General features: G+C 36.4%; 1 protein-coding gene across 1 annotated transcript; it reads right to left on the reverse strand.

The window, feature by feature from the left end:
- Nucleotides 1-4,128: 4,128 nt before the first annotated feature.
- Nucleotides 4,129-6,204, reverse strand: helt (helt bHLH transcription factor). Its single transcript, XM_087783928.1, has 4 exons — nt 6,142-6,204; nt 5,500-5,604; nt 5,321-5,417; nt 4,129-4,598 (listed from the first exon to the last, which is right to left on the reverse strand). The coding sequence occupies exons 1-4, from the start codon at nt 6,166-6,168 to the stop codon at nt 4,129-4,131; spliced, it is 699 nt and encodes a 232-aa protein (XP_087640054.1). The 5' UTR covers nt 6,169-6,204.
- Nucleotides 6,205-13,893: the final 7,689 nt, after the last annotated feature.

Consider the following 13,893-nt stretch of genomic DNA (forward strand, 5'->3'; position numbering starts at 1 on the left):
TAACCAGTAGCCAATTGAATAAGCTTCTCTTTTGGGTTTATATACGTGTACATGTGACACTAAAGGAGTCTGACCAAGTGCCTCACCAACCATGAACCTCACCATTAGCACTGGTATCAATACATTGGGAATTTAAACATTGTAAATATTGTTGTATCAATGTTTTCTTACACCCTTACATAAAAGATTAGTGACATTGAAACTATATTATTATTTGGTATGAAATTATATTTCATTATCTACAAAGTGTGTTCTGTTGATCCCTAAATATATGAAAAACCTAATATAAAAATAAATAAATTTGACGCAACTTATGATAACTATGGTCTGTACCAGACCTGAGCAAAGTGCGGCCTGGGGGCCACATGCGGCCCTTTGACTGTATTAATGCGGCCCCAAGTATGATCATGTATAAATGGTTCTAATGCATTAAAAAATGTATTTTGTATTTATTATTCATTTACATTACAACATAACACTTTTTACTTTTTGTGTGAAATTTTTGGTGTATATACTAATCATTCAAAACATTTTTAGTTAGTTGAAGAAATGTTTGGAAAAAAAACTCATATATAAAAGAATAAAATTGCAGCTTATTTAGCTTAATAAATGTCATGGTTTAATGACGATTGTCTTTTTAGGATTTTTTTCACGTCTTTCTTTTTGCTTGACGGCCCCCAACAACATTCACATATAAAGACATAAAAATTAAGACTTATATAGTTTGTGTTTCGCTTATTTCCAGCATTTCACAGGTTTATTTTCTCTAGTTAATGCAAAGAAAATACTATTTTGTTCATTTAATACGTGCTTCAGACAATATTAATTATTAAAAGATTTTTAAAAAAGACTTTTCTTTATGTACGGCCCAGTAAAAGTGACTGTTACGGCCCCAGACGGGGGGGTTGGGGACCGCTGGTCTATATCATGATATAAATTATGATAATTTATGGACGTAATGACAAAATGTTATTGAATGAACATAGAATAAAAACACGGTAATTCATCACGTTTAAATAATAAGAAGATTCCTGTCCAGGCCACAGTATTAGAATGATTTTTGTAAAAAATGGGATTATTGATGTTCAGAAAGCAAAAGTAATGTGAAAGATAAACATTCTTAAGCTTTGTGGCTCAAGTTTACATGACAATAAATGCTGCCTTTTATCTTCCGGCCCTTTTCAATTTATTATTATTCATGTGATGTGCTCTGGCTAAATCTTTTTCATCTGGCTGCACATGAGTCTTTTATTTTGCTGCTGAACTTTGGATTCAGGATTTAAACCAATATGGGAGTCGTGTAGATCCAAGTAGCCCGTCCTCTTTTATCATATTGTGCCTCCCCGTCCGCACAGACACTGTCTTTCATTTCATTGATTTGCTCTCTTGTTGCTCGTCTTTTTCACTCCCCAGACTCCTTAATGTGGTTGATCCATTCAGCCGGGCGACTAATGCGGGTTTATTCACACATGCGTCGCCGACCCGGAGACCATCTCCTCGACCACGGTCACTGTTGGGACTTAAACACCTGAGAGATGCACATCAGCAGAAAAAATAAATGATATTAAATTAAAAAGGAAGGACGTGTCTGGTTAGTTCCTTAAGTCTAGAAGTTCAAAGTATTTTTTTTGACGTGGCTCCTTGAAGAGAAACTTGAATTTCATGGTGTTGATTATTGTTGTTCGTAACCACTCGAGGATGAAGCACATTCAGACGCAGAACAATCAGGCTTTTCTTTTTTTCTTCTCCATGTCTCCTTTCTTCATGGATGAGACTTTCCTCCAAACTGGTGCTGCATTAAAGGCTCTAATGTGTTAAGACAAGATTGGTTAAGACATACAGACGTTGAACAAATCTGCTTTTTATTCAGGAGCAGTTTATTGACAGACGATGGATTGTTTACACGCACATACTTTCTCTGAAATATTGATGATTTTTACAGGAGATTTTACCCTCCTTGGGAAAAGGTGTTTCTACGATCTTCCTCTCTTTCTGTGTTTGATGATCTACTGACTCCTTCAAGAAACATCACAACAAGACGTTTTTATTTGTTCAGGCTTTTCATTGATTTTCTGGAACTCCTGTTGTGTTATCAGTTTTATCTTGACCTTTAAAGTATATACTTTATTGAATATTGTTTTGATTGTTTAAGCGCTTTGTGACCCTGGTCTGGAAAAGCGCTATATAAATAAAAATTACTTACTTACTTACTTACTTTAATTCAAATTATCTCCAGTATGGATACATAATGATAGTTATTAGATTAGTGTGTATAGTATTAAATTGATAGCTGAATCTAAAGGTGGTTGTAGTTGTTTATTTTGCACAGTTAAAAAAACAATACATCCCATAAACAGTGCAGGAAGAGGCGAAAAGCTCCGATGCAACCACTTGCAAACAAATATTCCACAAACAGACAAAAAAATATCTGAATCAACCTCCAGGAAGTGAAGCATGTAACCATTATAACAGTATAATTACTACAATACAAATCAAACAAGGAAAAATAACATAGTGAGCTGACACATACACACACAAACATGGAACAATCATTATTGAGGAGCCAGAGGTATCTTGTTTTGTAACAGCCTAATTATATTTTAACAAGGAGGAATATTTTTGAATCCAATATCTCACCAGATTTAAATTCTTGTTGAGACTGAGATACAAGCCGACGCGTCTTTCTGCTGTTTCTTCTGCCAGACAATGATCCAATTTGATATATATTTAGTTGTTTCATGTTTTCACTATGAAATTAGGCCATTTTTTCTAAACATATGTGTATTTAAAAAATACAACTATTTCATCCTAACTTAACAATCAAAGCTATATTAATAAAAGCATTTGATGTGATGATCTTTAGTCCTTAGAATCTGACATTGTACAGTCCCCTGTGAACCGCAGATATCAAACTGAGGGCCACAGAATTTCATTGTTAGGCGGCAAATGGTCCTTGGGCTTGACATCCCTGATCTGGAGCTTGTCGTGTGAAATAGAAATCAACCTGTTTTAAAAGTACATGCACTTAAAGTGATGAACTAAAACAACTTTAAAAGTAATCGTTTACTTTCTCTTATTAAGGGTCACAGGGCAGCTTGGCCCCTGTCTTTACCAGGGAGAGAGATTCCCAGGAGAGAGACATAAATACGTGATATTTCCTTGATTTTCTGGAACTCCTGTTGTGTTATCAGTTTTATCTTGACCTTTAAAGTATATACTTTATTGAATATTGTTTTGATTGTTTAAGCGCTTTGTGATCCTGGTCTGGAAAAGCGCTATACAAATAAAAATTATTTACTTACTTACTTACTTACATAGTCTCTTCAGCCTATCCTGGATCTGTCCCTTTTCATTCTACTTGATGCTTTAATTACCTGTAGATGGCACTAGTGTGCAAGAAAGAGTTTGTTTCTGTGGTTCTGGTAAGAGGTCACATCCAAGATTTATCCCAGGGGCAACCAAGTAAATACATAAATATTGTGTTCATTGTAAATAATCCAATACACATAAAATAAACAACACAAAGTGGCATATTTATGTAGTAAAACTGCAATGACTCCCTTTAATTTTACAAAGTAAGATTAAATACTTTTAAATGTTCCGACTCCTTTAAGAAAACATCTTAAGACGTATTTATTTGTTCAGGCTTTTCCTTGATTTTCTGGAACTCCTGTTGTGTTATCAGTTTTATCTTGACCTTTAAAGTATATACTTTATTGAATATTGTTTCTGATTGTTTAAGCGTTTTGTGACCCTGGTCTGGAAAAGCGCTATATAAATAAATATTACTTACTTACTTACTTACTTAACTGGACGAGGCTGGTTTTGACATATGAACCATCTTTTTAATGTGGTCCTTTTAAAATAAACTGAACTGAAAATCAAAACAATATTCAATAAAATATATACTTTAAAGGTCAAGATAAAACTGATAACACAACAAGAAAAACGTATTAACTTAAGATACTGGTTTAACTGATAAACAAGTGAGAAACAACTTGAGGTGAGTGGTAAAGATGTGACAAAAGACAAAAGTTGTATTACAAATATTTATTTACATCATGTACAAAGTCTCTTGACGTCATCGGCGGGTGTATAAATAGATCTATGATAGAGTCCGGACGGGTTCTAGATGGCGTGCTGCGCGCTGTGCAAACTGAAGGTGTTCGCGTGACCCAAGAAGTTGAAGTAGTGGTGATGCTCGAGTCCCTGCACCGGCGACAGGTACCCGCTGTGCTGCTGCGCGTGCGCGGACAGCGGGACCGCAGGGTAGTGCGCCGCCGGGTTGTGCCACGGAAAGTGTCCCGCCGCCGGAGCCTGCTGGTGGTACACGGTCTCCGCGGGACTGTGGCCCTGGGGCTCCGGGGTGCACGGGTGCAACTGGGCCAAGTAGTCCGAGGGTTCTGGGGTGGACCCGAGGGAGCCGAACACGGGCTCTGTGACCGCGCGGGATTTGGACTGCAGGAAGGCGAGGATGCGCGCGTACTTGATGTCCTTGGTCTCGGCTCGGTCCTCCGTGGTCAGGTAGTGGACCAGGTTCTTCATGCACTCGTGGTAGCCGTAGTGGAAGTAGTTGGCGAACTCTGCGAGAAGTTCTCCTGGAAATAAAAAAAGAGATGGATTCACTTTTGCGCGCAAACACCAGTCAGAACGACGAGTCATCCCTCCATCCTCAAGTTACTCACTTATCTACCAACAATTTAAACTATATTAAATAAATAATAATAATAGTAAGTAAGTCATTTTCCAGACCAGGGTCACAAAGCGCTTCAACAATCAAAACAATATTCAATAAAATATATACTTTAAAGGTCAAGATAACACTGAGAACAACACAGGAGTTCAAGAAAATCAAGAAAAAACGAGTCTGTGTGTCAGTGGTTGTGTGTCCTGCAACAGACAGGTGACCTGCTCAGGGTGTCCGCTGCCTCTTGCCCTAAGTAGCTGGGATAGGACACCCCGATACGGGAATCAGGATTAGGGGGGGAAAAATGTCTATTTAAGTTTTTATTTCTTATCATTTTTAAGCAATACTTTTTAATAGTTTCGTTTTTTTTATTTTATTTATAATATATGATATCATATATATATATATATATATATATATATATATATATGAACTTGTCACCAGCTCTGACACAAGTTCTGGCTCAAGATTCTCATTTTCCTTCCTGGCAACATACACTGTAGTACGAACGTTCCAGAATTGAAGTTTCAAAATGAACTTTCTGAATTGTTTTGTTTTTTAACCAAAGTGGAGGCAGAGACAACTCTTACATCAATAGTTAAGTTATTATCTTTAAATAATAAAAAAAATTACCTTTTTCTCTTCCTCTGGGGAAGTCTGCGGAGTGGAGCGCCCGCAGATACTGGACCGTCATTTCCAAGATCTCTGCCTTCTCCAGTTTCCCTGAATTCTGTGATCATATAAAAAAAAACACGTACATTATAAACCTAGAATACGCAAGATTTTTTTCCTTTATTTTGCTGAATATTTACCTGTTTGGCCAGCGCCATGGGGACGGTTTTTCCGAGCTCGTTTAAGCAACGGTTGATGCGATCCCGTCTCCTCTTTTCGATGACTTTGTGAGAGATTGGAGTTCTCTGTGCGGAAGACAGAGAGGCAGAAACATGAGTACAGAATTGTTAAACATAAGGATAATGTTTAAAACTTGGAAATCCATATGGAAAGTATCATAAAGCAGAGCAAAATATATTAAAAAAAACATGCGCTCAACTTGCGCGCCGCCGGAGCTCCTGAGCGCGCAACAGACAAGCGCGCGTCTAACTTCAACTTCACTTTCTCACAAGTTTGAATGACGAGCACATAAAGAAATAATAAGGTAATTATTCATGTATTTAGCTCGATTTACTAACAGTAAATCCAACCAAAATGAAGACCTAAATTAGTCTTAAAAATGCGTAAATCTGAAAAAAGAATCTTTGCGCCATAATCATGCAGAGATGCGCCAACAAAAATGATTTCAGTTGAAGATCACGAGGAATATAAATAAATAAAAAAAGTCAAAAACTACATTGGATCCCGTGAAATAAAAGTAAGATTTTGCCTAAAAAGGAGGTGGAAAAGTTCCGAGTGCCAAAGAAATAGTTCCTCAGAGCGCACAAACGAAGAGGGCTAACCTTTCGGTCCTTCATCTTCGATGCCATCTAGTTCCTGGAGATCTTCTTCAAATGGAGTTCGACTTGTTCAGGTCTTGGACGGAGAGGGACTGATATCGGAGGTGAAGACCCTCCTCACTTATAAAGGGCTCATCCACGGGACGTAAATTATTCCGCGGGATTAGAGGCGCAGCATTGGCTAAATGTGTGCATTTAGGATCCGTTAAAATAGTATAAGACGTAAAGCCAAGGGGCTCGCAGGGGGGCAAAACCTGCTTTGTTAATCCACGTGGCTGTTCAAAAGACACGTGATTACTTGTGTGGAATATTATTTGCATAGTAACAAACCCGGGGCGGGAAATGAGAAGCGAGCGTGGGCTCGGGTGATCCGCCGTGGCGCACTGTGCGCACCGGAGACAAAAGAGAATCTCTCTCGCGTTTCTCACACGATCGCCTGTTTACAAATCCCAGCAAGCGATCTTAACTCTCCTCCGAGCCCAAGTCCAAGTCTGAAGGCCTGTCCAGTGTCATTAGAGTAATTAAGTAAGCCTTTAATAGGCTGTTCCGCCGAGTTCAGGGGAGACCTTTTGGAGACGGAGTCCCCCCCGTTTGTTCTCGGCGTTTCTCACACGACTTGCTGACACGTCCATCTTTATGAGGGATTGGCGAGCTTTTTGTTTAAATGCTTTATTTTTCTTTTTTTTTGTGTGTGGGAGTCCTCGGCAGGTGTGTGATTTAGCTGCTGGCACGCGGGCGTCGTCTGCGTCACGGCCGGCGTCTCCTGCCGCCTCTGGCACACGAGGTTCACCCACCACTGGAGACTCTTTGGAGAGGCTCAATTTGTATCCTATTATCCTATAAGAAAATGTCTATTCAGTCCAGTGAATAGTTTCATTGGCCTAAATTTTAATAATGCTGTGAAAGAAAGGGAGAAATAAAGAAGAATGCAGCTGGTGTGAGCGCGCATTATTCCCTGTCACCTGCGAGATGGATAGCCTGGAGACCCCTATTCATTTGCCTAATTTCGGTCAACTTAACAAACTTTGGGAGAAATTATACTGCTATTGTTATGAAGGGTGAAGCTTTCTGATCGAATTAACAGCATGTTTTGATCCGGTAAATGTCATTAGAAAGAAAGAAACAATCGCGTTTAAAGGGGCCTGGGTAATGCGCCAAGTGGAGACGCCAAAGCGCAAAGTGCACAAAGGCTGCTGGTAAATGCCACAGGGGACTTTTGTATCCTCAAGTTTTTACCCCCAAACAAAGGGCATTATTTTATACTTGAATACATTTCATACAACAATCGGCTGTTTTCTTCAAACATATTTTCACAGCAAGGTTGTAACAACAGGTTTATTGTGTGCGCTCCTTCTCACACATTGGCGCTTCTCTCATGCGCCAAAACACTTTGCTGCTGCGCTCTTTCTTTTATTTCGCATTGAGAAACCTTTTAATCTCAACACTTTCCCTGTGCGTGGATATATTTGATCTTGCGACGGCTGGAGAAAAAAAAGCGGCAGAGATGGTGAAAGAAAAGGTCCAGCAGACATCACAAGAGTTTGGAGAGAGTTTGGTGCACCATGGAGAGAGAAAAGCGCGAGCGAGAGGGACGAGGGCATAAAATCCAATTACATGACTGTGCCGTTTTAACACTTTTTATGTCTTCGTCCTTTCAGATAAAAGGGGACTTTTGTCTGTGGTTACTTAAAAACTGGATTAAACACCCGAAGCTCTCGCTGGCAGACAATTTAAGAGGCTCTGCGTCAGAACGTTGCGTCACGAAGTCCCTTTGGGTTTTTGATCGTAAATAAGTGCTTCAATATATTCTTATTTTATCTCAACACTTTGAAATCAGTATTTTTTATTTTTTATTTCACCAAGTAATGCTTTTATCAGCGAAATTCATGTTTTCTACGTGTCGTCTGTGTATATATATTATTTATTTAGTTTGTTTCACAATGTTAAGCATCATGACACGCTATTTATTAAACGTGAAATTGTAATTTCCAGAACATTGGTAAATAACGTTATAATACTAAAACCTAAAAAATAGAAATAAAATATTTAAATGACTATTAACTTGTTTGTTCAATAGATAAGTGCACAAACTGTGACGAACAAATACTTGTTAATACGGTTATTTGTACATACTTATTTTTAAACTACTTTATCTAGTAGCTTTCATTTTACTCTTTTAACGCCAAAGTATATTTTATAATCAACAATAACATTAAGAAGTGGATCATAATTCAATTGGCATTAAAATACATGGTATAGAAACATGATATAAAATACATTCTAGCATCCATGTATGTCATCTTTTGTGTTTGTTTTATGCTGAATGCGTGAATAGAGTCCACTTGTTTATTTAGTCTGTGTGTGTCGCCAGGGTCTGTGCTTTGACCCGTGGTGACCCCTGAGGATCACAGATACAATCCTTTGGCTTGGGGCGCCACCCTGAGCCTGAACTGCGACATTTCACACGGTCTTTATTCAGACCCCGTCGTCAAGAAACCGACGCTGACCCTCGTCACAAACCCAGCCTAAAAGGTTCGTTCACACCGTGTACAAGTACAGAACCAGACGATAACCTTGCTCAAGGGTTTGGGCTTTTTCCGCAATTTAAACTTTTGAAATTCACTCAAATCCACATCTAAACGTTTATAATCGCATTGACATCCGTGCTTCATTTCGGTAGTATGTATAAACTTTCTGAAATATATTTTAATATTTTATGTTCACGCCGAACTATTGGCAACAGCGCCCTCTTGTGGTTAAAGTTTGTCTGGTTAATAGTCTTAAAAACAAACAAACATGATTTCACTAACTTTCTACTCATCGTCATGATGTCGAGGTTTAAGGGTTCGGATTATTTTAACAAACTTTTTTTTAAGAGTGATAGGCAAAAAATGTATTTTGCATTTTTAATTAATAGTGACTGATTCTTTATCCCCCCCCTCTTGAATTAAAGCCTCGACATGAGGTATAATTCTGAAAAAATTAAAAAATTATCTATATTTTAAGCTTGTTTCTAGTGGAAGCTCCAATTCTCTCAACTCCAGAAACTAGTTTATTCCAATTTAAACACATTGCGAGATCTGAGATCTTCCGCTAAAAACAATCCTTAAATATATGTTTTTTTGTTACAGTTCCTAATGTCAAGGCTTTAATACAAGATGGACGTTACTGACGGATCACTCAATACAATCCTAATTCTTAGTCCACATGAGAGTGAGTAAAAAAGTAAAATTTGAATTTTGGGTGAATTAGCAACTCAAAGGCGGTGGTGTGAAGATAGATCACAGGGTCCAACATCTCAATAATGTTCTCTAATGAGACCACAACAAATTCCAGTGTTGTGTTTACGATACTAGCGATAAAAGTTTTCTTATTCTGATTCTGAAAAATTGGGACCTAACAAATATCTATTTAGCTAGCGGTCTTACTTTTATTTTGGCTTTGTTTCAACCCTTATGTTGTCTCTTGGTCAAAGTGAACGACCTCCACCACTTCATATGTATTTATGGAGGCCAGGGAGGTCGTTCAAAAGCTTGACCCAGAGAAAACACATCGGTTAAACACTAGCTTCTTTTTAAAGTCAATGAAGATTCGTCACTCTCTGTGGTACAAATGCTCTTAAACAGGTGAGTTCCAAATGCTTTTTTAATTAAGGTTAAAAGCAGAGTGATGTTATTGTGATGATATTGACATGGTGCAGTAAAATGTATAAAATAATAAATACAAAAAATACAGGCCAATAATTGGGGTAATCTGACTGCTAAGGGGTTACATTTTATATATATATATATATATATATATATATATATATATATATATATATATATATATATATATATATATATATATATATATATATATATATATATATATATATATATATATATATATATATATATATATATTGAAGCCTTGTCATGAGGAATTGTTTCGACCTTTTTTTAAATAAATGTATATTTTAATATCATTTTTAGCAGACAATCCTGTCCTTCAGGTTTATGCTCGTAGCCTTTTTTTTAAATAATTAGAAAATTATAATAGATTCATTTTGATATGTTTTACACATAGGGTTTGATATTCTTATTCATATAATTCAAATATACATTTTCCTAATGAATTGTTTTTTTATTCATAGATTTTTTAATTCAACATAAAACAATTGCTATAATATTGCCACACAATATCAAACTCTATCTATAAATCGAAAAATATGTACATGTAAATCATTCAATTTTATTACATACATTTTTATTAAAAAAAAGACCAACTTAATCTTTCAATATAGAAATGATTGAATTAATTGTTACAAAATGCTGGCTTTAACAAAACCAAACTTTAAAGATTCAACATTCAAAATGTTAAATTTAATTCTGATAACATTAATGTACTTTCATACGACTCTAATATTTGAAAAATGAGGACTTTGTTTTCTTAAGTTCAGAAGAAAAGACAACGTGATTTGTTTTTCCCAAAACCTTCAGAAACTGAATGACACAATTTTAATTGTAAGTAAGTAAGTAAGTAATATTTATATAGCGCTTTTCCAGACCAGGGTCACAAAGCGCTTAAATAATATATATAAGGTAAGGTAAGGTAAAACTTTATTGATCCCTCAGGAGGTCTCTTTCGGGAAATTGTTTCCAATTGTTATATATTGTATTATATATATATATTGTTATATTGGAATTGTTATATATATATGGACTAAATAAAAAGATATAAACTATTTATTTTGACTTAAATTATAACTTCACATGACTGCATGGCTCTTAGATGTCATAGATGTGATATTTGTCTTTTGGATTAGAGACAGTTTTTAGTCAATAGTCCCTGCACACCACAAATAAGGCCTAAGGTTGTTTGACTGTGAGATTATAGGTGAAAAGTTAAATCTGCACTTAACTAAATGATTCATGTGCAAAGTCACCTTTGCTTTGTTTTTTGGATCTGAAGTTGGTAAGTTAGTCATTATTATTTGTAAAGTACCTTTTACAGACCAGGGTCAGAAAGCGCTTAAACTACAAAACAATACACAGTTTAAAACGCATACACATTTAAAAACTTTAGAAGCCAAATACATCACAATGACAAACACAACAGCCCCAAGATAATTAGTAAACAGCCTGTACAAATAAAAAGTCTTAAGATGTTTCTCAATCAAACACAAAGAGAGAGGAAGTTTGTTCCAAAGCTTAGGAGCAACAGCCTGGAAGGATTTCTCTCCTCTGGTCCTGAAGCGTGTTCAGGAACCATCAGTAGATTCTGATCCACAGACCTCAGAGCCCGAGCTGGGGTGTAAGGCTGGATCAGATCAGTGATGTAAGGAGGAGTCTGACCATGAATAGATCTGAAAGTAAGATTTCAAATTGATCCTGAAAGAAACTGGCAGCCAGTGAAGAGTTTTAAGAATCGGAGAAATGTGAGTTCTTCTACTAGAGTACTGGTTAGTTTTCTGCAGTGTTTAACTGAAGAAATGTCTTTGCAAAATACAACACCCAGGTTTCTCAGGCTCAGTTTGACAGACTGACCTAAGTCACCCAAGTACTGACTCAACCCTGGAATCTTATCATCAGGAGCAATCACCAGAGTTTCAGTTTTGTCCATATTTAGCTGCAAAGTGTTTTCACTCAGCCATTGTTTGATTTCTAGCAAACAATTGACTAAGCTGTTCAGCCTCTGGGGCTCAGTTGGATCCAAAGAGCAGTAGAGCTGGATGTCATCAGCAAAAGTGTGTTAAGAAACATCAGGAAATCTCTGAATGATTCTACCGAGGGGAATCAAGTACAACAAAAATAATAAGAACCCAAAACAGAACCTTGTGGGACTCCACGCAACAGATCCTATGATTCAGACCTCATTTGATTTGTTAAGACACTGAAACTGTGCCCAGAAAGGTACGACGAGAACCACTGTAGCACAGACCCAGACAGTCTCACTTCATCCCTCAGTCTCCTCAGCAGGAACTGTTTTAATGGATGTTGACTGAACAGGAACTTGAACATTGTCTTATGTGAAAAAGAATCAAAAGCCTGGATTCTTTCATCACTTTTGGCTTTCTTTACACATATATATATATAAATATATATATAATATACAAACCAAAGTATAAGGATTACGAACATTAACATTACATAAGAAAATATATAGTAAGTAAGTAAGTAATTTTTATTTATATAGCGCTTTTCCAGACCAGAGTCACAAAGCGCTTAAACAATCAAAACAATACTCAATAAAGTATATAATTTAAAGGTCAAGATAAAACTGATAACACAACAGGAGTTCCAGAAAATCAAGGAAAAAATAGAAACATAGTAAGTAAGTAAGTAAGTAAGTAATATTTATTTATATAGCGCTTTTTCAGACCAGGGTCACAAAGCGCTTAAACAAACAAAACAATACTCAAAAAAGTATATACTTTAAAGATCAAGATAATACTGAGAACAACACAGGAGTTCCAAAAAATCAAGGAAAAGCCTGAACAAATAGAAACGTCTTAAGATGTTTCTTGAAGGAGTCAGTAGACTCCATCAAGCGCAAAGAGAGAGGAAGATTGTTCCAAAGCTTAGGAGCAACAGCCTGAAAAGATTTCTCTCCTCTGGTCCTGAGCCGTGTGCGTGGAACCATAAGTAGATTCTGATCCACAGACCTCAGAGCCCGAGCTGGGGTGTAAGGCTGGATCAGATCCGTGATGTAAGGAGGAGCCTGACCATGAATAGATCTGAAAGTAAGAACCAGAATTTTAAAGTTGATCCTGAAAGAAACTGGAAGCCAGTGAAGAGTTCGGAGAAATATGAGTTCTTCTACTAGAGCGGGTCAGAATTCTCGCTGCAGAGTTCTGAATCAACTGCAGGCGAGACAGATCCTTCTTGTTAAGACATGAAAACAAACTGTTAAAATAGTCCAGACGAGAAGAAACAAACGCATGGATTACAAGCTCCAGATCATGTTCCGACAACATTTTCCTAAGTTTATTGAAGTTATTCTAAAATATAACTTGTTCATTAAAACATTAAATGTTTTATTCAACTATACACATTTAGCCCGCGATGCCTAGAAAAGGTCAGTCAACATCTTTATTGTTGTTTATACGCTTAGACTTAGACATACTTTCTTATTGTCATTCAAGTTCCCACAAGTGCATACAAAACAAAACTTTGTTTCATTTTGAAGACAAAGTAAAACGTGTCAAGATTTAAGGGTATATGTGCATATGTGGGCATTGGAATAAACGAGGAAGCGAAAAAAATTTTATATTTGTTTATTGATTTTTTAATAAAACAACCAGTACAACTCAACAGTGTAAATGTTATGATACACAGAAAAAAATAAAAAATATGAAAGAAGAAAATGTCCATCAGAAGAGGGGAAATAACATTTTTGCAGCTGTAAAAATAAATATATATATATATCCACACACACTCAAACATATACAGGTAGCGAAAACATTTTAACATTTAAAATGTCCCCTAGAAATAACACAGACTAAAAATAAATCAGTAGATAAAGTAATTAAATAAGCAACAAAACAATACACAGTTATAGTTTTGTTATTTGGCGATTATTTCTGGGGGTGTTTTTAGTTTAGTAAGAACACATTTTTGAGGATGTATGACATTGTCAAAATTATGTTGAGAATTTAAGCGTCATTTTAAAAAAATGTAATGATAGTTTATTATTTATTTTAGTTTTGCATTATCATTATTTACTGGAACACACAGAGAAGATATTATTATCAGCTCGTCTGCCCGGCCGTCA

The sequence above is a fragment of the Callionymus lyra genome, chromosome 1 (genome assembly GCF_982586985.1).
Source record: "Callionymus lyra chromosome 1, fCalLyr1.hap1.1, whole genome shotgun sequence".
Lineage (NCBI taxonomy): Eukaryota > Metazoa > Chordata > Actinopteri > Syngnathiformes > Callionymidae > Callionymus > Callionymus lyra.